At 63.4% G+C, this 19,382-nt stretch overlaps 3 protein-coding genes across 4 annotated transcripts in view; 2 read left to right on the top strand and 1 right to left on the bottom strand.

Moving 5' to 3' along the window:
- MOV10L1 (Mov10 like RISC complex RNA helicase 1) overlaps positions 1-5,782 on the top strand; it is a 65,999-nt gene extending 60,217 nt beyond the window's left edge. The window contains exons 24-26 of the mRNA XM_027540457.1: positions 410-517; positions 2,108-2,245; positions 2,331-5,782. Coding sequence (XP_027396258.1) covers positions 410-517; positions 2,108-2,245; positions 2,331-2,426 — 342 coding nt within the window. The 3' untranslated portion in view covers positions 2,427-5,782. The remainder of the gene's footprint in view (positions 1-409; positions 518-2,107; positions 2,246-2,330) is intronic.
- Positions 5,783-9,141: 3,359 nt separating this feature from the next.
- On the top strand, positions 9,142-16,689 carry PANX2 (pannexin 2). Its single transcript, XM_027540443.1, has 3 exons — positions 9,142-9,400; positions 13,733-15,163; positions 15,500-16,689. The coding sequence occupies exons 1-3, from the start codon at positions 9,175-9,177 to the stop codon at positions 15,841-15,843; spliced, it is 2,001 nt and encodes a 666-aa protein (XP_027396244.1). The 5' UTR covers positions 9,142-9,174; the 3' UTR covers positions 15,844-16,689.
- LOC113892078 (homeobox protein CDX-1-like) lies at positions 16,273-19,369 on the bottom strand. 2 transcript variants are annotated; one of them, XR_003510961.1, is made up of 3 exons: positions 18,990-19,369; positions 18,529-18,696; positions 16,273-18,304 (listed from the first exon to the last, which is right to left on the bottom strand). XR_003510961.1 is itself a non-coding variant. In XM_027540456.1 (3 exons), the coding sequence occupies exons 1-3, from the start codon at positions 19,002-19,004 to the stop codon at positions 18,021-18,023; spliced, it is 513 nt and encodes a 170-aa protein (XP_027396257.1). In that variant the 5' UTR covers positions 19,005-19,361; the 3' UTR covers positions 16,273-18,020. The 2 variants fall into 2 exon arrangements, 1 of the variants encoding a protein (XP_027396257.1); XM_027540456.1 differs by having other exon boundaries at positions 18,529-18,742; positions 18,990-19,361.
- Positions 19,370-19,382: the final 13 nt, after the last annotated feature.

Here is a 19,382-nt window from a genome sequence, read left to right as displayed (position 1 = left end):
GGAGATCTCGACACCCCTCTGCCACAGGCCCCCACCTGGTCCTGCCCTGCCTGCAGCAACGTCTCCCCAGCCCCCTTCCTTCTGGCTTCCCTGTGGTGGCCGCTCGGGCCCCTGGGGGGGGTCCCCTGAGGGGCTCTCCCCCCACCCTGGGAGGCACCCTGGAGCCCCCCCACTGTTGGCAGCGCAAGATGCCCTCGTGTCTCACGCAAAACCCCACTCCTGGCAGCACCCACCGGCGCACCCCCATCTGAGATCAGGGCGTGTGCTATGAGCAACTTAGAGGTTATGAAACGTGATTAGGAGTTGAGAGGCCCTGATGCTCACTGGTTAGTATTTGGCTCTTGCTGTTAATATGTAAAGAAGTGGTCAGATTTGTGAAATTTTATCTTTGATCTTATCTCTTTCAAAGGTAGAGAAAATCAAAATTCTTCTGCGAAACGTTGATCTGATGGATATAAAGGTTGGATCCGTGGAGGAGTTCCAAGGGCAGGAGTACCTGGTCGTCATCATCTCCACTGTAGGCGCCTGCCCGGACCCGCACGGCCCTCGAGTACTCACTGCAGGGCGCTCTCATCTCCCAGGCCCGCACGGCCCCCCGAGTACTCACTGCAGGGCGCTCTCATCTCCACTGTAGGCGCCTGCCCAGGCCCGCACGGCCCTCGAGTACTCACTGCAGGGCGCTCTCATCTCCCAGGCCCGCACGGCCCCCCGAGTACTCACTGCAGGGCGCTCTCATCTCCACTGTAGGCGCCTGCCCGGACCCGCACGGGCCCTCGAGTACTCACTGCAGGGCGCTCTCATCTCCACTGTAGGCGCCTGCCCAGACCCGCACGGCCCCCCGAGTACTCACTGCAGGGCGTTCTCATCTCCACTGTAGGCGCCTGCCCGGACCCGCACGGGCCCTCGAGTACTCACTGCAGGGCGCTCTCATCTCCACTGTAGGCGCCTGCCCGGACCCGCACGGCCCCCCGAGTACTCACTGCAGGGCGCTCTCATCTCCACTGTAGGCGCCTGCCCAGGCCCGCACGGCCCTCGAGTACTCACTGCAGGGCGCTCTCATCTCCACTGTAGGCGCCTGCCCGGACCCGCACGGGCCCTCGAGTACTCACTGCAGGGCGCTCTCATCTCCACTATAGGCGCCTGCCCGGACCCGCACGGGCCCTCGAGTACTCACTGCAGGGCGTTCTCATCTCCACTGTAGGCGCCTGCCCAGGCCCGCACGGCCCTCGAGTACTCACTGCAGGGCGTTCTCATCTCCACTGTAGGCGCCTGCCCAGGCCCGCACGGGCCCTCGAGTACTCACTGCAGGGCGCTCTCATCTCCACTGTAGGTGCCTGCCCAGGCCCGCACGGGCCCCTCGAGTACTCACTGCAGGGCGCTCTCATCTCCACTGTAGGCGCCTGCCCAGGCCCGCACGGGCCCCTCGAGTACTCACTGCAGGGCGTTCTTTACAGAGTCCCAGGAAGAAGTGCTTGGGGAGAAGGCAATGGCACCCCACTCCAGTACTCTTGCCTGGAGAGTCCCAGGGACGGAGGAGCCTGGTGCGCTGCAGTCCATGGGGTCGCTAGGAGTCGGACACGACTGAGCGACTTCACTTTCACTTTTCACTTTCCTGCATTGGAGAAGGAAATGGCAACCCACTCCAGTACTCTTGCCTGGAGAGTCCCAGGGACAGGGCAGCCTGTGGGCTGCCGTCTATGGGGTCACACAGAGTCGGACACCACTGATGTGACTTAGCAGCAGCAGCAGGAGGAAGTGCTTAAATTTGGAGAAGGGAGCCAGGAATGGAGACGAGGGGGAGGCGGGATCAGAAAGAAGGCAGCTGGGCTCCGAGGAGTCTGTTGTTCTTTTAAAAATTCCCACAGTGACCAGTGCATTGCTATTAACTGCAGGCAGATTAGGGAGTTCAGGCAGGAGAAGAAGCAGCGTTTCTTGAAACCCACATGTGAGGTCACCCCTGGGGAGTACACAGTGCGGTGAGGCCTGTTCCCCTCGCACTACAAAATGAAGACACACTGACGTGTAACGTTTTTAAATGCTTTTATATATCGAATTCCTTTGCACACCAAAAATTTTTAAATACTGTTTTTATTCATCTGTTTTGTAGGTGCGGTCAAATGAAGATAGATTTGAAGATGATAGATATTTTTTGGGATTCTTGTCCAACTCAAAAAGATTTAACGTTGCAATCACCAGACCCAAAGCCTTGCTGATCGTGCTGGGAAACCCTCATGTCCTTGTCAGAGTGAGTCATGGCCGGGGGCTCAGGCAGCGGGTCCTGGGGCGCAGGACGGCTGTGAGAACCAGCCCGCTCCCTAATGTGTCGGCAGGACCCGTGCTTCGGGGCTTTGCTAGAGTACAGCATCACCAACGGCGTCTACACGGGGTGCGACCTGCCACCTGAGCTGCAGCCGCTGCAGAAGTGAGCGCCACGTCTCCTGGCGGACGGACTCCGGCCCTGCCCCCTGGGCTGCAGCAGCCACCCTCCGTCTGGTCCTGGGGTGACAGATGCGTCCCTTTCCCTTGCACAGCTTCATAAGAAACTTCAGTGCCCCTCGTAAAGCCACCTTGGGAAGCGGAGCGGCCGCCAGCCCCTCCCCAGTGGTCCCGTGGGCACCTGAGCCCCCACGGGGAGCCCCACCCACTGGCCCCTGCCTCTCCGCGTCTGCAGCCGTGCCTGGGTGTGTGGCCGCCCCTCCCTGCCCAGCAGAACCCTGTTGAAAAAGGGCGGCCAGAGGCCAGCTCCACCCCGGAGGGGTGCTGTCTGGGACTCAGGCTGCCTGGACTCCAGCCTTGGCTGCGGGTGTGGGGCCCCTGGTCTGACACCCGCTCCCCCTGCGGGCAACTCCACACCTGCCTGCCCCTGTCCTGGGCAGCCCTGCAGTTGTCACCAAAATAAACACTCGAATGGGATACCTGTGAGGCGTGTGCCTCAGATTTGTAGGTGTTGGGGGATGGCCAGGCTTTCACGTGTCCTTCAGGCCCTTGAGCCACTTCCCCATCCTGTGCCAGCTCTGCCCGGAGGCAGGCTCGTTGGGCAGGGGGCGCAGGCATCTTGCCCACCCACATCCTGGTGCAGCTAGGCAGGGCCACGGAGACCTTCCCGTGAATTCTGCAAAGGTGGAGTGTGGAGTCTGGCAGGAGGGACAAGGCAGGGAATGTCCATAGCGGAGTTCCCGCAGCCGTCCCAGGATCCTGGTGCACACACCCTGTGACGGCCGCTGCTACCCCCAGTCCCAGAGGGGCCTGTCCCATGTTGACAGCTATGAGCACAGGAAGTGCCCTCACCCCAGCTCACAGGTGGGAAGTTGAGGTCCTGGTGGGCCAGCCTGGTTCCCACTGGGGCCCCAGTGGTGGCGCAGGTAAGAACGCACCTGCCAATGCAGGAGACACGGGTTTGATCTGCGACCTGGGAAGACAGCGCATGCTGTGAAGAACCTAGCCCTGCGCCCCCGCTGTTCAGCCCACGCCCTAGAGCCCACACGGCCTAGAGCCCGCATTCCCCAAAAGGAGCCGCTGCAGCGAGAAGCCTGAGCACTGCAGCTGGAGAGAAGTCCGTGCACAGCACTGAAGACCCAGGGCAACCAAAAATTCATTTAAAAAGCTGCTCATCCCCAGCATGTTGTAAATGTTACCTTTTCATGGCAGCCTTTTCAGTGTCTCCAACAGAATCAGAAAGCCATTGTGATTTGACGCTCACTTTTGTCCAATTGACAAAGACCTCGGCCAGCTGTCTTTTCACAGCTGGAAGCGTCGCGTTGTTTCTGCCTCCACAGAACCGCACCCCAGTGCAGACGGGGCTCAGTTGAAAGTCGAGGCCATCGCAGAGGGTCTGTTCTTCCTGGGCACGCGGCGGGCTGGGACCGGCCAAGCCCTCTGCCAACACAGTGCTGCCGGGTTTGAGTGCTGCAGCTCACGGATCCACTTCCTCCAAAGATGCTGTGCCCCCACCCCTGGCAGTGGCTGCCTCTTGCCAGAGTGAGGGGTGCTGACCAGGGCAGAGCTCCCAGCCCACCTGCCACCCAAGTTCAGGTTGAAGTGGCCCTCTGCTGCATGGTGCGTGGAGACGGGTGTGGTTTCAGCAGCGTGACTCGGCCTGGCCTGTCCTGCCCAGCATCCTCTGCTGCTCCAGACGAGGGCAGTCAGTCCCCTGCATATGGACAAGCTCTGTTCTGAGAGCTGTACGTGAGTTGAACGATGTTTGCCTAGGTACCCAGCTCACACAGTTGACCGTGTAGTACTGTACTGTAATAGGTTTATAATACTTTTCATACAAATAGTGTATAAAAAACAGCGTGACAGCCAGCATGCAGGGACTGGCACCGCATGAACAGGCAGGAAGAGTCACCCATGAGGAGGAGGTCGAGGCACAAGATGCTGAGCTGAAGGAGTGTCAGCCACCGGAGACAAGTCGCAGTTTCACTCGTATCTGATGTCGATGGCACAGGTTCTGGTTCCATGCTGGATTAAATTCTATTGCCTTGAAAAAACCATGCAGTGCTGTCTGGGTCATAGCTGTTTTTATCGTCGTAGATGACACAGCAGCCCTGCATCGCATTCTGAACGGCGCTACAAACGAGCAGCGCCGCCTCCAGCAGAGCGTCCTCTGCCATTTCCTGCAGGCAGACTCTCCCCGGTTCGTCAGTTCCTCTTCCTCCTGCCTCTCCCCCTCCTTTCTCGGCCTCAGTTCCCTCAGGTCTTCGTTAGTGAGGCCCCCAAGTTGCACAGCAAGGAGTTGAGTGACGTCATCCTCCTGCAGATCCAGCTCTGGCGTCTCTGAGGGTCACTGAGCTGCTGAAGATCTCTGGACTCCTGATCCACCTTCTCAAATCCACAAAAATCGTGAACTACAGGCAAAGGTTCTTTCAAACCCCAGTCACGGTAATGGCTGTAACCTCATGCCAAGCAGAGTCAGTGTTCTTTATGGCCTTGGAGATGTCATCCTTCCAGAATTGTCACAGGTTGTTCCTGATTCATCAGTTGCCTTTACTTCCTGATGAAAAGTGTGACGTAAGTAATATTTCTTGAAAGGCAGTAAAAGCCTCCCTGGTCCGTAGGGTGGACGAGTGACATGCACCGCTTCGACGCTGGGGTGACCGTTGCCCGTGAGCCGGGGTGGCCCGGGGCACTGTCGGCAGCGAAGGTTGGATGGGGCGCCCTCCTCCACGCGGTGTCTCTGCTTCTGGGATAAAGTAGGAAAACCAGTCCTGGCAAACAGGCTGTGACCAGGCTTTGGGGTTACTTTTCACACAACAGGAAAAGAGCCCGCAGCTATGTTTTTCAGGGTTCGTGGGCTCTCTGAGTGGTAAATTAAGAGAGGCTTCAGCTTCATGTTACTGGAAGCATTGCCACCAACCCGCGGAGTCAGCCTGTACTTGGCTTCGTTATAGGCTGCCATCAGCTTTTCCTCCTTCCCGATGTAACTTCAGCCTGGCATCCTCTTCCGGTACAGTCCTGTCTCATCCAGTTTAAAAGCCTGCTCTGGTAAATACGCCCCTTCATCAATAATTTCTCAAAGCAGGTCAGGAAATTCCCAGCAGCCACCATATCTCACCCACTTTACGTTGTGAAGGTTGATGCTGGCTCTAGCCTTGAGCCCGTGAAATCAGCCATGGCTGGCATTACAGGATGTACCCTGTGATTCTCCCCTGTGGGTCTTCAGATCTTCACACGGGCTTTTAGCTCTCTCTTAAATCAGCATGAAGCCGAGCGGGGCTAGACGCGGGTGCTGGTCCTGCAGCCGCACGCGGAGAAGCTTCTCCGTCTCCTCCGTCGCTTTCCCACGCCTCTGCAGTGTTACGCTCAGCACGGTGTGCACAGCAGACCTCCACACGCCCCATGAGCTTGTCTTGCTCTTGAGAGTCGTGCCGATGGCGGAACGGTTATGAGAGCGAGCGACGGCGACCATGCTTTCACCTTGCCCCACTCTCAGTCATTCCCACTTTCGTTTCCATCAGTATTTCTTGGCACTTCTTAGCAGTACTGGCTACATCACCACTGTTTTTCCACTTGCTTCTGGATATCCTGGCCTTGAAATAAAGATGCACCGCTGTACTCCACACAGTCCTGCAGAGTGAGGTGCACAGAAGCACAAGCACTGGGAGAGGAGGCACGCAGGGGTGTGTGCCAGACGTGAGCCAAAGGGGCTGGACGTGCGCACACGAGCCCACGGCTGTGAGCGCTCACCACTTGAAGGCTCCTGTATAGGGGACGCTCCTGTATCTGCTGTGCACCGAGGGCCTCGTTTGTCCCAATCTGTGAGACTATGAACCTGAATCTGGGAACCAGAACTTCCTCTGTGTTCTCAGATCATTAGCTGTGTGCTCCGCACAACACGCAGACATCGCAGCTTTCATAACAACGTGGGAGTAAAGCTGACTTGGAAACACACTGTTAACAAGCCACCTGCCTTCCTGGGAGAGCACTACTCAGGGCCAGGACTAGACAGCATTCAGAGTCATGCTTTTCCTATTTTTCATCTTCGTTGATAACAAGAACTGATAAAACATCACGTAAATAGAGATGAGAACGTCTTGCTGTAGCAACATCCGTCAATTTCCCAAAGTCTTTCATGTGTCAAAAGCCACATGTTAATGTATTGGAGAAGAAATGACCACCCACTCCAGTATTCTTGCCTGGGAAATCCTGTGGATAGAGGAGCCTGGCCAGCCACTACCCATGGGGTCACAAAGAGTCGGACAAGACTGAGCACACACACAGAAGGCACAGTCAGCCCTGTGCTGTGCTTAGTCGTCCAGTCGTGTCGACTCTTCAGACCCCATGGGTCGTCAGCACTGTGTGTGTGAATGTCTCGGTGTCTAAAGGTATCGTCGTGGGAAAGGGCAGTCTGCCCCCTGCAACGCCGTCCCACCCCAGAGGCTGGGTTTGGGAAGGCCGGCCCCCCACTCTGGGCCAGATGGGCCTGGGAAGGGCGCAGACCCTGTTATCCATCTCTATCCAAGCGGGGGTGGGCGGGGAACTCAGAGCCCCGGTCTGGGCGTCACCTCCACACCCAGGTCTTCTGAGATGACAGCATGGGAGGGGCTGCTGCCACGCGGGTGCAGGCATGGGGCCGCCGGCTCCAGCTGTGCCCTCTGTCCCATGGGAAGGCGTGGGCCAGCTTTTCCACAGCGCCCACTGGGTCCCGTCACTCACCCACTGTGCTCCAGTGGCAACTCTGCCACAGGCCATGGCCACATGCCCACTCAGAGCCTGTGAGGTCAGTGCTCGCTGCACCAGGCTGACTATAAAATAAGCCAGAGCCGCTTCCCTGGTGGCTCAGTGGTTGAGGCTCTTCCTACCAAAGCAGGGGACACAGGTTCAACCCCTGGTTCAGGAGGATCCCACAGGCCACGCAGCAACTGAGCCCACGCTCTAGAAAAGCTGCTGCAACTAGAAAGGACCCCCATGCAGCAATGAAGACCCAGTACAGACCTAAATAAAGAATAAGATACACCAGAGACTGGAGCCCTTTACAGTGGGACTGCTAGGATGTGTCCAGGAAGCAGCTGCAGAACCAGCAGGACATTGCAGGAGACACGGATGATGTGCCCTGGTCACCAACAGGGCGGCCCGACTCAGTGTAGACTTCACTCTCCCCACCCTGCACATGTACAGGGAAGAGGGAAGGCCGTGACTAAGTCGTCATGGGGAAAGGACGGCGCGGGGACCTGCCAACCTCTGGATCCTGCAGAGCCAGTCCAGAAAGTGTGCTGCTGTGGGGAAGGGCCAGCCCCTGATGGAGGTCTCAGGCTTGGGGGGGGGGTGGGGGCGCGTTATTTGAAAGCAGGCAGCCCAGCTCCCTCAGTGAGCAGCAGACAAGTAAATGACTTGGAATCCAGGGGCAGGCGTCATTTGGGAACATTCGTAGATCTTTAAAAGCACAGGCACATAAAGGTTTTGTGTTTTGTTTGTTTTTAAAAAGTGTGAAGTTAAGGCTTGTATAGGATAAACCCCCTCTCTGAACCTCTGGACAGAGAGTAGGGGATTACCTCACCGCAGTGACCCAAGGCCTGCAAATACTGGTGCTCATAACATGCTTGGGTGAATTACTGAATGAGGTTGAAACTCCAACTGTGCTACGTATTTTACAAAGACCACGCGTACATCCTCACAATGGCCTGGGTTCCTGCCATGAAGGAGTGAAGTGAAAAGCGAGTCTCGCAGGCAGTGGGCATGGAGGTGCAGCTGGGCTCTGCCGGAAAGACCTAACCCAGGAGGTTGTGCAGGAGGGGTGCCTGAGGGTGGGTACCGCGGGGTCCGAGTGGAAGGGAAGAAGGTCAGGAAGGTGGCAGGGACCCCTGAGCCTGTGCCCGGAGGCCGGTCTGGAGAACGCCTTTGACAGTGGCAAAGGGACGGGGTGATAGAGTGGTAGGGTGATAGGGGCCGGGCTGGAGAGGCCTTGGGGCCACGTGGAGGTGTCGCGAGGGGAAAGGGGACGCCCACCTGGGCCATGGGTCGGGGTGTGGGCGACGGGGACGCCGGCTGCAGTGGAGGGGCCATGAGGAGGCGCCCCGCGCCGGCACCCCTCCTCTGTGTCCGTAACACCCCGGGTGGGTGGGGGCCTAAGCGCCGACCGTGGCGGCCAGGCATCGGTAGGGAGCGGAGAGGGACTGCGGGAGGCGGAAGGCGGGCGGCGAACCCCTCTCCGCCGGTCGGGCGGCTCCGGGACGCGGGGCTGGAAGAGGGGGGCCTGGGACGCCGCAGGTCTTCCCGCGTTTCCTCCGCGTGCCGCCGCCCCCGCGCCCCGGGAGAGGGAAGCCACCCCACCCGCTCGGCCTTTCCGTCTTTCCCACCCTGAGGAGGCGGAGGGACCAGACATTGTTCATTCATTTTATTTCATTTAAATATTTTTTGCTAAGTCATCGCCGGCGCCGCATCTGCGTGCGGGGGGGAGGTGGGGGTGGGGGGCGGAGCTACGCTGCGAGTCGCCGCAGGTAAACAGCCCCCTCCCCGCGGCGGGACCGCAGCCGCCGCCCGCCGCTCGGGGCGGGGGTCCCGCCGCCGCCCCCGCCGGAAGGACGCGCCGGGGCTGCAGCCGAGGCGGGGGCGGCGGCCCCTGCGCCTCCCGCAGCCCGCGCCGGCCCGGGCGGCCCGACCCCTGCCCGGAGGGCGGCGGCGGAGCGCCCCCCGCCCCCGCCGCGGGCCCCGCGCCCCGGGTCCCCCGCGCCCCCCATGCACCACCTCCTGGAGCCGTCCACGGACATGGCGACGGCGCTGCTGGCCGGGGAGAAGCTGCGCGAGCTGATCCTGCCCGGCGCGCAGGACGACAAGGCGGGCGCGCTGGCCGCGCTGCTGCTGCAGCTCAAGCTGGAGCTGCCGTTTGACCGCGTGGTCACCATCGGCACCGTGCTCGTCCCCATCCTGCTGGTCACCCTGGTCTTCACCAAGAACTTCGCAGGTGAGGCCAGAGGCTAGTGGCGGAAAGGGCGGGGGCCCTCTGGGGTCTCCCTCGCTGACCCAGCCGCCGCGGGCCTCCTCGCTGGGGCCCGCAGTGGGCGCGGTGCCCCGGGTCTCCCCGCAGAGCCCGTGCAGGTGTTGCGGGTCGCTGGGGCTACCTCCCCATGTCTCTCCTCGCTGGACTGATTTACCTTCCCTTGGTTCACACTGCGTGGAGGGGTGCTGCGGTCTAGGCATCGAGGAGACATGGGGTCTGGCCTGGAAGAGGGGAGACCAGGAGGGGGAGTGGGCAGGGTCTGAGAGGAGGAGGAGTGGCCAGGTGGGGGCCCGGAAAGGAGGCTGCAAGTGATGAGGCCCGGGAACACCGAAGACCGCTGCTGGGTGGCGTCCTGGGGCTAGGTGTGGAGTGAAGACCCTGCGAAGTGGGCAGATTCTTATCCAGGGCCCAGGGATGCTCCGGCCACTGGGAACCTGGGTCTGTCTTGGGAAGAGGCCCACCGAGCAGGCAGGGCCTGGAGGAGCAGGCGGTGGGGGCAGTGCACCGCCCTGGCCTCAGCAGGAGGCTGAGCCTGTGAGGCTGATGTGGGGAGAGGAGGGCAGGGGCCAGGCAGTGTGCACGTGACAAGCCGTCAAAGGCTCGGGTCTGCAGACGTGGTCCTGGTTGAACTCAGTGTCGGGGCGCTGAGGGCCTTCTGAGGAGAAGTGACCCCAGGTGAGGCGGGGCGGGGGGAGGTGTGCGGTCCTGGGGCCACCGTCCTCCCGGGGAGCCCACGGGGGTAGGTGGGTGGGAAACCGGAGACAGGAGACAGCACCCCCACCCAGGGTCTGGCTGGCAAGCAGTCTCAGGGTCTAGATGTCCAGGGAGGCCTCTGGGCACCCATCAGCCCGCGGCAGAGAGGGCCCTGCGGCAGCAGGGTGGAGCAGCTCTTCCTGAGGGACGTGGACAGACAGCTTTCTCGAAGGCCTCTCCTTCAGGGGTCCCTGTGACCAGGGCGGACACTGCAGGCTGCCTCATCCAACTCTGGGCAGGGCACACCCACACCCACATGCTCAGACACTCCCGGTCACTCGCGACCTGTCCCCTCGGCACCGAGTCACCACCCTCTGCAGGGTTTGAGCCCCGGGGGGTGGGGCGTCCTGCTGCAGCCAGGAGGATCCTTGTCCCTCCCACCGGGGCCCAGCTGGGCCAGGAGGACCCAGTGCCCAGACCCTCACTTGCTGCCCTGGCGTCGGCGGGGGTCCACCCTATCTGCCTGTCGGAGACTGGGCGAGTGCATGCTGGATGTCCGGCTCATGGTGAGGAGCCGGCCAGACGGGACCTCCTTGACACCAAGGCCTGTGTGTGTCCCCCGGCTGGAGGGTGGCTGATGGCGGGAAGACCTGCATGGCTCCGTAGATGCCGCCCACCCTTTAGACCTGCTCTGTGACGGACGGAGGGGACAGCCAGGGGCATAGCTGAGCGCGAGGACCACTAGGAGGGGAGTTGAAGGGTTGCCAGGTTCTCCAGGGGCTTTTCCGATGGCTCCGTGACAGAGAATCTGCCTGCCAGTGCAGGAGACACAGGAGATGCGGGTTGGCTCCCTGGGTCGGGAAGATCCCCTGGAGGAGGGCATGGCAACCCACTCCAGTATGCTTGCCTGGAGAATCCCATGGACAGAGGAGCCTGGTGGGCTGTAGTCCACAGGGTCGCAAAGAGTAGGACACGACTGAGCGCGCAGCACAGAGCAGGTTCTCCAGACGTCACGTGGGCCCTGGGCAGAGGGCCTTCTCCTAAACAGCCGAGTACAGCTCTGGTTTCCTTGTGCTTCGCAGATACCGCTTTTCTCACAATTTGAAGGTTTGTGACAACACTGTATCAAGTCGTTTATCCAACAGCATTTGCTCAATTCACGTCTGTGCTGCATTTTTGCAATTCTCACAATATTTCAAATTTTTCATTATTAATATATTTGTTAAGGTGATCTGTGAGCAGTGATCTTTGATGTTACTATTGCAAAATGATTACGACTCACTGAAGGCTCCGATGATGCATAGCATTTTTTAGCAATAAAGTGTTTTTAATTAAGGTATGTACATTCCTTTTTAGACATGCATACAGTATACAGATATCAACTACAGTGTAGTATAAACATTTTTACACACACTGGAAAAAAAAAATGTGTGACTTGCTTTATCAAGGCATCTGGAGCCAAACCTGCAAAGTCTCCGAGGTGCCTGCAGGTGGGCAGGGTCTCCAAGCGTACTAGGGTGCTCAGGGGCTGGGAGGACCCTGGCCACAGTGCCATCCTCTGGAACGGTGCCCTTCGCAAGCTGGCTGTGTCTCGGGTCCCTGGCAGACACCTGTGCAGACACCGCCGTGTCCGAGTACCCAGTGCTCAGGCTCTGTGGCCCAGCAGTTACCGCATCCCCCGCCCCAGAGTCCAGCCCAGGTCCCGGGCCCCTGCAGGTCAAGTCAGGGACACGTGGCCGCCATTCCTCCAGGGCAGGAGGAACGTGCGTCCTGAGGCGCCTGCGTGCCACATGTGCTCCCTGCTGGGCGCGGTCTGCTTCGCAGGAGCAGGCAGGAGGGGGAAGGACAGAGATTGGGTGCTGGGCTGGGCCTCCCCTGAGCTGGAGCCCCCTCCACTCCCTCCCGGCAGGCAGGGCTGGTGGCGGGTGTGAGAGGACCCGGGGTGGGGGCCTTGCCTCGGTGCACGGAGGGGCTCACCTCCCCTGTGCCTGCAGCACCACGGCCACGGGAGAGGTCTCCCCTTCCCCTGGGGCCCAGCCGGGGCCTAGACTGGGGGACTGCCCCCCAGGGTCCCTTTCCCCCAGCGGAGAGCACCTCCTGGCCTGGAGTTGGCTGTAAGGACAAAAGTAAGTGACTGAAATGCTGTTTTCTCAACCATGAGGGGGGCTCCTGCACCTTCCCCATGTTCTCGGAGCCTGACTCACCACCAGGCCCCAAACCTGTGTCCTCGTCGGGGACCCTGGGCCATGGGAGCAGCATTTCCTGACCCGCCCCACCCCCAGTACCCCCAGGTGGCACCTCAGCGCCACCCCCGGGCCCACTCGCCCGCGCCCCTCCTGCCTCCAGGCCCCTGACTCCCCAGCGCCCGCCAGGTGCAGTCCGAGGTCCGCACACCCGGAATGAGCCATGGGCCCCGCTCTGGCGATGCTAGGCCCGAGGCCTCCAGGAGGCCGCGAGGCTGAGACGGGGCAGCGGTGGCCTGAGGCTGCGCGTGTGAGAGGGAGGCAGCCTCCATGGACTGGGCCGAGGCACCTATGGGGTGTTTGTGCCCATGGGGTAGCCAGCCCCTAGGCTCCTGCAAGCCACCGGCAGTGACCAGCTGCCTCCCCACTCAAGGGCCAGCTTCATGCAGCAGGCCTGCACAGACAGACGGGCGTGCTGGTCCCCACTGCTTCTGGTCTGTGTTTCCTGGGCTGAGAGGCTTAAGCTGGGGCAGAGGGGGACTGAGCGGCCCGCCCCGGGGCTCCTCAGGTGAGGGGGAGGGTGCCCACTGTGTTCAGGTTGGGGCACCCGCCTCCTGCCAGCGGGACGCTGCCCTCTAGGCGAGGGGCCCCAGGTGTTGGCGCCTGCCCCCGGAGGGCACACCCTGGCTGGAGCCCAGCCTGATAGCGCAGTGACCCAGCCTTCAGGGCCCAGACCACCCTGCCCTGAGGACAGCGCTGAGGCGGCCAAGCCCTGCCCTCTGGGAGACTCGGGCTGGGGGCCGCGCCTCCCACTGTGGTCTGCACCTGTCCTCACCTGGGGAACAGTTCTTCCTGCGTTCAGGGCAGAGCTCTCACTCTCGCGTGTTGGGCAGACCCTGGGGTCTGGGTGATGACTCCTTCCTGTCCGATCCCTGGAATGGCTCCCCTGCCCACCCAGTGTCCAGGGAACTCAGGCCCACCCTTCCCCAGGACAGAGGGACTTGGGAGGACACCCCTCACCTCTCACAGGCAGGCAGCGCCGCTTTCGCTTTTCTTCAGTCACGCCCCCGTAACCTCTGGCCAGGGAGGACTCGCCCAGGACACCTGCCCTCTTCAGGATGGGTGGTGGTGCCAGGCCCCGGGCCGTGTGGCCTGCGCCCCCTGCTCTGGACTCTGCCCTGTGTGCTGGGGGTGGGGGTGGCACCTGGAGGGAGGCCTGAGGTTCCAAGTGCAGATCTCTGCCCCCCAGGTGGGCAGGGCTGTACCCTCCACCCCCAAGGCAAAGCTGACTGCGGTGGGGGTGGCGGGAGGGGGTGTAGGAGGAGACGCCACGGGACACAGCAGAGACTGGGAAGGGGCCTCGGGCGCGGCAGGCCGGGAGGAGTGCGATGCCCCAGCGCCTTCTCCTCTCCGCCCCCAGAGGAGCCCATTTACTGCTACACGCCGCACAACTTCACCCGCGACCAGGCGCTGTATGCCCGCGGCTACTGCTGGACGGAGCTGCGGGACGCACTGCCCGGCGTGGACGCCAGCCTGTGGCCGTCGCTGTTCGAGCACAAGCTGCTGCCCTACTCGCTGCTGGCCTTCGCGGCGATCATGTACGTGCCTGCGCTGGGCTGGGAGTTCCTGGCGTCCACGCGCCTCACCTCCGAGCTCAACTTCCTGCTGCAGGAAATCGACAACTGCTACCACCGGGCGGCCGAGGGCCGCGCGCCCAAGATCGAGAAGCAGATCCAGTCCAAGGGCCCGGGCATCACGGAGCGCGAGCGGCGCGAGATCATCGAGAACGCGGAGAAGGAGAAGAGCCCCGAGCAGAACCTGTTCGAGAAGTACCTGGAGCGCCGCGGCCGCAGCAACTTCCTGGCCAAGCTCTACCTGGCGCGGCACCTGCTCATCCTGCTGCTCAGCGTGGCGCCCATCTCCTACCTGTGCACCTACTACGCCACCCAGAAGCAGAACGAGTTCACCTGTGCGCTGGGCGCCGCCCCGGGGGGCGGCCCGGCCGTGCGCGTCACCTGCAAGCTGCCGTCGGTGCAGCTGCAGCGCATCGTGGCGGGAGTGGACGTGGTGCTCCTCTGCGCCATGAACCTCGTCATCCTGGTCAACCTCACGCACCTCTTCATCTTCCGCAAGAGCAACTTCGTCTTCGACAAGCTGCACAAGGTGGGCATCAAGACGCGCCGGCAGTGGCGCCGCTCCCAGTTCTGCGACATCAACATCCTGGCCATGTTCTGCAACGAGAACCGGGACCACATCAAGTCGCTCAACCGGCTGGACTTCATCACCAACGAGAGCGACCTCATGTACGACAACGTGGTGCGGCAGCTGCTGGCGGCGCTGGCGCAGTCCAACCACGACGCCACGCCCACCGTGCGCGACGCGGGCGTGCAGACCGTGGACCCCAGCGCCAACCCCGCCGAGCCCGACGGCGAGGCCGAGCCGCCCGTGGTCAAGCGGCCCCGCAAGAAGATGAAGTGGATTCCCAGCAGCAACCCGCTGCCCCAGCCCTTCAAGGAGCCACTGGCCATCATGCGCGTGGAGAACAGCAAGGCCGAGAAGCCCAAGCCCGTGCGCCGCAAGACGGCCACGGACACTCTGATCGCCCCGCTGCTGGACGCAGGCGCGCGCGCCGCGCACCACTACAAGGGCGGCGGGGGCGACGCGGGGCCCGCGGCCGACAAGAAGCATGCCCGCCACTTCTCCCTGGACGTGCACCCCTACATCCTGGGCACCAAGAAGGCCAAGGCCGAGGCCCTGCCCGCTGCACTGCCGGCCTCCCGGAGTCAGGAAGGCGGCTTCCTGTCCCAGGCGGACGAGTGCGCCCTGGGCCTGACAGCGGCGCCCGCGGCAGGTAGGGGCCGGCAGGGCTGGGCGGGGGCCGTGAGCGGGCTAAGGATTGTGCCATCCGGGTGGAAGTGGGGACAGGCAGGGGAGCCAGCTGCGGGCGTGACCCCAGGCGCCTCCCTCGCCCCAGGGCCCGGGGAAGCAACCGCGATGAAGGGCTGGGGGGACACACTGTGAGGTTGCTCAGCTCCTGGAGAAGGTTCTGGAAACTGGCGCCCCTACTCCTGGGGCAGCCAGGGTCTGACCAGGCAGGCTACCGTGCTGGGGAGCGTCAGCGCGCAGGAGGAGGGGGCCGCAGGTGGGGAGGGGCCTGCAGACGCCCTCTGCTCTGGGCTGTTTGCAGATGCCCCGCTCCCGGAGGAAGAGGCCCTGTACTCGGCAGAGCCAGCTCGGGGAGTGCTGCCCCCCGGGGGCCCGTTTCACGTCTGCTCGCCCCCCGCCGCCCCTGCCACCGCCCCTCTGTCGCCAGCCAGCCTGGGCAAGCCTGACCCCCTTGCCATCCTGAGCCGCAACGCCACCCACCCGCTGCTGCACATCAGCACCCTGTACGAGGCCCGGGAGGAGGAGGACGGGGCCCCCAGAGCCCCCCAGGATGTGGGCAGCCTCATCACCATCCCTCCGCCGCAGCAGATCCTCATTGCCACCTTCGACGAGCCAAGGACAGTAGTGAGTACCGTGGAGTTCTGAGGGCCGGGGCTGCCCGCCGGCTGCATGACCGCGCCCCAGGCAGAGGCAGCCTTGCTCTGCCCGGCACTGCCCACGCGCCCCGGCCTCCCGCCCGCATGCCACGGGGCTCAGCACCTCTCCCCTCCCTGGCCCCCCGGATGGCATCATCAGGGTGCTGGCTGGGTCCGGGGCTGGCCAGGACCCCGTGCAGCCCCGCACCCAAAGGCCCAGAGCCGACACCCCCCCAACATCAGGCGCTGCGCTGTGAGATGAAGAATTTATTTTTTTAGTTGATTCTGTCTAGGGCCTGGGATGCTGGCCTGTGAGGGGCCGGGAGGTGGCAGGACGACTCAGGGGGGCGCGGGGGGTGGGGTGGCACCTCAGCCTCAGGCCACCCCTGCAGGGACGGGCGCCCTGGAGGAGGGGCCGGGGCCCCTCCAGTCAGAGGTCAACATGCACTTTCTCCTCATACCCCGACCACCTGTCCTTTATTTTACTATGGTTACTGTAACTAGCGAGTACGTTTATTATGCCTTTAAATCAAAGGATGTCATGCGTGTGACTGCGAGCGTGCCCAGAGAGCAAGGTGCCAGCATGCCAGTGGGTGTGTGCGTGAGCCGACAAGCGTGGAGTGTGTGCGTGAGTGAGCGTGGGGTGAGGCCAGTGAGGGCAGGAATCCAACGCAATAACCACGTCCCCTCCAGGCCACCAGCGCCCCCCCCCCCGCCCCGTCCCCCGCCTGAGGGGCCCCGGTGGTCTGTGGGAGCCGAGGGCTGGTGTGGGCGGGGCTCCCTGTTACCTCAGCCACGGTGACATCGTGACAGTGTTAACAAGGTACCCAGCATATCAATAAAGATTATTCTGATACCCCCGAGTCCGAGTGCTCCGTCTCGCCGGAGGCCTGTGCTCCGGCTGGGGCTCCAGCTCTCTGCACGGGGTGGGGGTCTCAGGGAGGCAGGGCGCCGGGAGACGCCCGCTGCCCTCCAGGGGCCCCACCGCAGCTGAGCCAGGCTGTGCGGTCCTCGCTCCCGGCGGACGCCCACGGCCCCCAGCTGGCACGCGTGCACCCTGGGCCCCCGGGTGAGTCCCCGGCTCGGTGGAGACGGAGCGGCCCCCGGGAAGCCGTCCCCCAGCGGATGCCTGAGGGCAGGGCTGCCAGGTGCGCCCGAGGCAACAGCGAGGGCTGGCGGGACGCAGGAGGGCTTCACGGAGGAGGGCCCGTGTTGCGGGGACTTGGGGCAGGGGGCTTTCAGGATGCAGGTGGGGGTGCGGCCGGTCCCACGCGTGCACCGAGGACTCACGAGCCTCCCAGGCCCTGGCAGGAGACCCTGGGGGTCTGAAGGCAGGTGGCTGGGGCAGCCGGCCCAGGAACCCCAGGGCTACAATCACGAGGGGGCTCTGCGGGGGTTAGAGTGGGACCACCTGCCGCACCGTGTGGAGGGCCGACGGAGACCCTAGGCAGGCCCTCTCTGGAGCGGCCCTCCTGCACGCTGTGGGTGATCTGTTGCCCAGGGGTGGCATCCTAACGGGTTTCCATCGTCACTCAGGGACAGTGAGGCCCGAGATTTGGGGAGGCCGCCACTGCACAGGCAGCTCCCGAGCGGAGGGCCCAGGGCCGAGCAGGAGGCAGGCGGGGGGACGTGTGGGCAGGGCCTTTCCTGGGGTCTCCACGGGGACGGTGCGTGTGAGGCAGGGTGAGCAGGCTCAGGACCCGTGTGAATACTCTGGGGGCCCTGGTGGCGGGCTGCCCCCGGCTGCCGGGGGCCCAGCCCGGGGGACCCCAAGGGCGGCACCAGGACACACAGAAGCCCGAGGAGGACGGGGCGCCGCGCTCCGGGCGTCCTCCTGGCCTGGGAAGCTGTTCACCATCTCTAAGAACTGGCCGGCTCTGGGAGGGCCGGTCTCTCCAGGGTCAGCACGGCCCCAGAGAGCAAACAGCAGGGTTCCCAGCCCTGCCCTAGAAAGCACTCGCCCATACCTGCTGCTCTCCCCTGCCCAGTGTCCCAGGGCACGTGGCCCCTGCCTCTCAGGCTGGCACCATCTCCCCATGTCTGGGGAAGAGACCCAAGGACCCACGCAGGCTGGGCCAGCCCCGCAGGTCACTCAGCTCTGTGGTGATGGTGACCCCAGCACCGGGGCCAAGGTGCCCCCTCCCTGGGAGAGCAGTTAAGCCCCCAGGAACCCAAGCCACCCTGACCTCAGGGGCCCCCACCCTGAGGGCTGGAGGGCAGCCCCCTCCCTGTGGGCTCGCGCCCACGCAGGGCCTGGCTCAGAGCAGAGGTGTGCCAGCCCCCGTGGATGTGCTCACGCGCTGTGTGCACGGGGCGAGGCAGGGCGGGGGCACCCCGGCTCTGAGTCCTGGGCTGTGTCTTCGGCAGGACTGCTCTCCCCAGCCCTGTCCCTGAGCCAAGGCTGGCAGGACGTTTCGGGTCCAGTGTCCTCCAAGGCCTGGGCATGTGAACTGGCTGGTTGCCCTGGTTGGCTGGGGAACAGAGGGAGTCAGAGTCCCACTGAGGCCGACCTCCTCCTGCGGGGCCAGGGGTGCACCTCAGGGGAGCGGGCAGAGGGGCCCCCACGGGAGCCGTCGGCCCAGGACATACGGCCCACAGCGGCTTCCTTGCTCCTCTCCTCCAGTCCTGGGCAGGGCAGTTGGGGGCGCCCTCCCTCTCCTGGGAGGAGGGGCATCAGGAGAACCTCGGACCGCACCTGGACAGCCAGGACGGGAGCCCGGGCCGCATCCCTCACACCAGCTCAGCAGGGGCATCTCAGCCAGGCGGGCTCTCCAGCGGGGCGAAGGCCTGGAGTGAAGGGCAGCGCTCCAGCTCTGCTGTGTGGGTGGCCAAGGCGGCGGGGCGGGCAGAGCCAATCTGTGCCCTGCCAACCCGACAGAGAGGCTGGGCCCAGGCTGTGGGCCAGGAGCCTGGAAGGTAAGGGTCAGCCCGGAGCCGCTCCTTACAGCTCAGACTGCTGGCTAGGAGCCCACCCTGCTCAAGGCTAGACGGGGCGTCTCAACTCAGAACGGGGGAGCCCAGGACCCGCAGGGGCGCCAGGGCGGGGTGCACCCCCTTCCTGGAGCTGACCAGGCAAGGCGGATGGGGCCGGCCTTACTCTGGGCTCCCCGTCCGGCTGCGCACCCCGCACCCCGTCCGCCCTGCCCCCGCCCTTACCTCCCCGGACGCCATCCGCCAGGCCGAGGGGGCGCCCAGGCACCCGAACGGGCGCGATCTGCGGTCTGGAATCTGCCTCTAGCGTTGCATTGATGATTCTGTATTATAGCAGGCCGCACGAATATCCACTCCCTTTTACTGACCGGGAGCTGCAGCCAAAGAGTTTTGGAGCGCTTCGCAACGCCTCGCCACTAAGGCGGCAGGCCTGGGACTCGAACCCACGTCCTGGGCCGCCGCTTAGCTCTCGGAGCTTGGCGCGGGAGGAGGGGCCGGGCAGTGCTTCTCGCGCGCGGCCTCCTGGGAAGTGAAGTCCTCGCCTAGTCGCGCGCAGCCCCCTGGGAACTGTAGTTCGCAGGCGCGGGTCAGGCCCGCTGCAAGCGCAGGCAGACGGCG

This window comes from Bos indicus x Bos taurus, chromosome 5, assembly GCF_003369695.1.
Source record: "Bos indicus x Bos taurus breed Angus x Brahman F1 hybrid chromosome 5, Bos_hybrid_MaternalHap_v2.0, whole genome shotgun sequence".
Lineage (NCBI taxonomy): Eukaryota > Metazoa > Chordata > Mammalia > Artiodactyla > Bovidae > Bos > Bos indicus x Bos taurus.
Note: the sequence above shows the minus strand (reverse complement) of the source record. Positions and strands in the feature narration are given on the sequence as shown.

Bases quoted from the DNA above. Each gene is read 5' to 3' on its own strand.
- PANX2 (XM_027540443.1), top strand. From the start codon at position 9,175: ATGCACCACCTCCTGGAGCCGTCCACGGACATGGCGACGGCGCTGCTG. The intron at 9,401-13,732 runs GTGAGGCCAGAG...CTCCGCCCCCAG, and splicing joins CTTCACCAAGAACTTCGCAG to AGGAGCCCATTTACTGCTAC. The intron at 15,164-15,499 runs GTAGGGGCCGGC...GGCTGTTTGCAG, and splicing joins GACAGCGGCGCCCGCGGCAG to ATGCCCCGCTCCCGGAGGAA.
- LOC113892078 (XM_027540456.1), bottom strand. The intron at 18,305-18,528 runs GTGCGGTCCGAG...TCTGTTCCCCAG, and splicing joins CTCCCGTCCTGGCTGTCCAG to CCAACCAGGGCAACCAGCCA.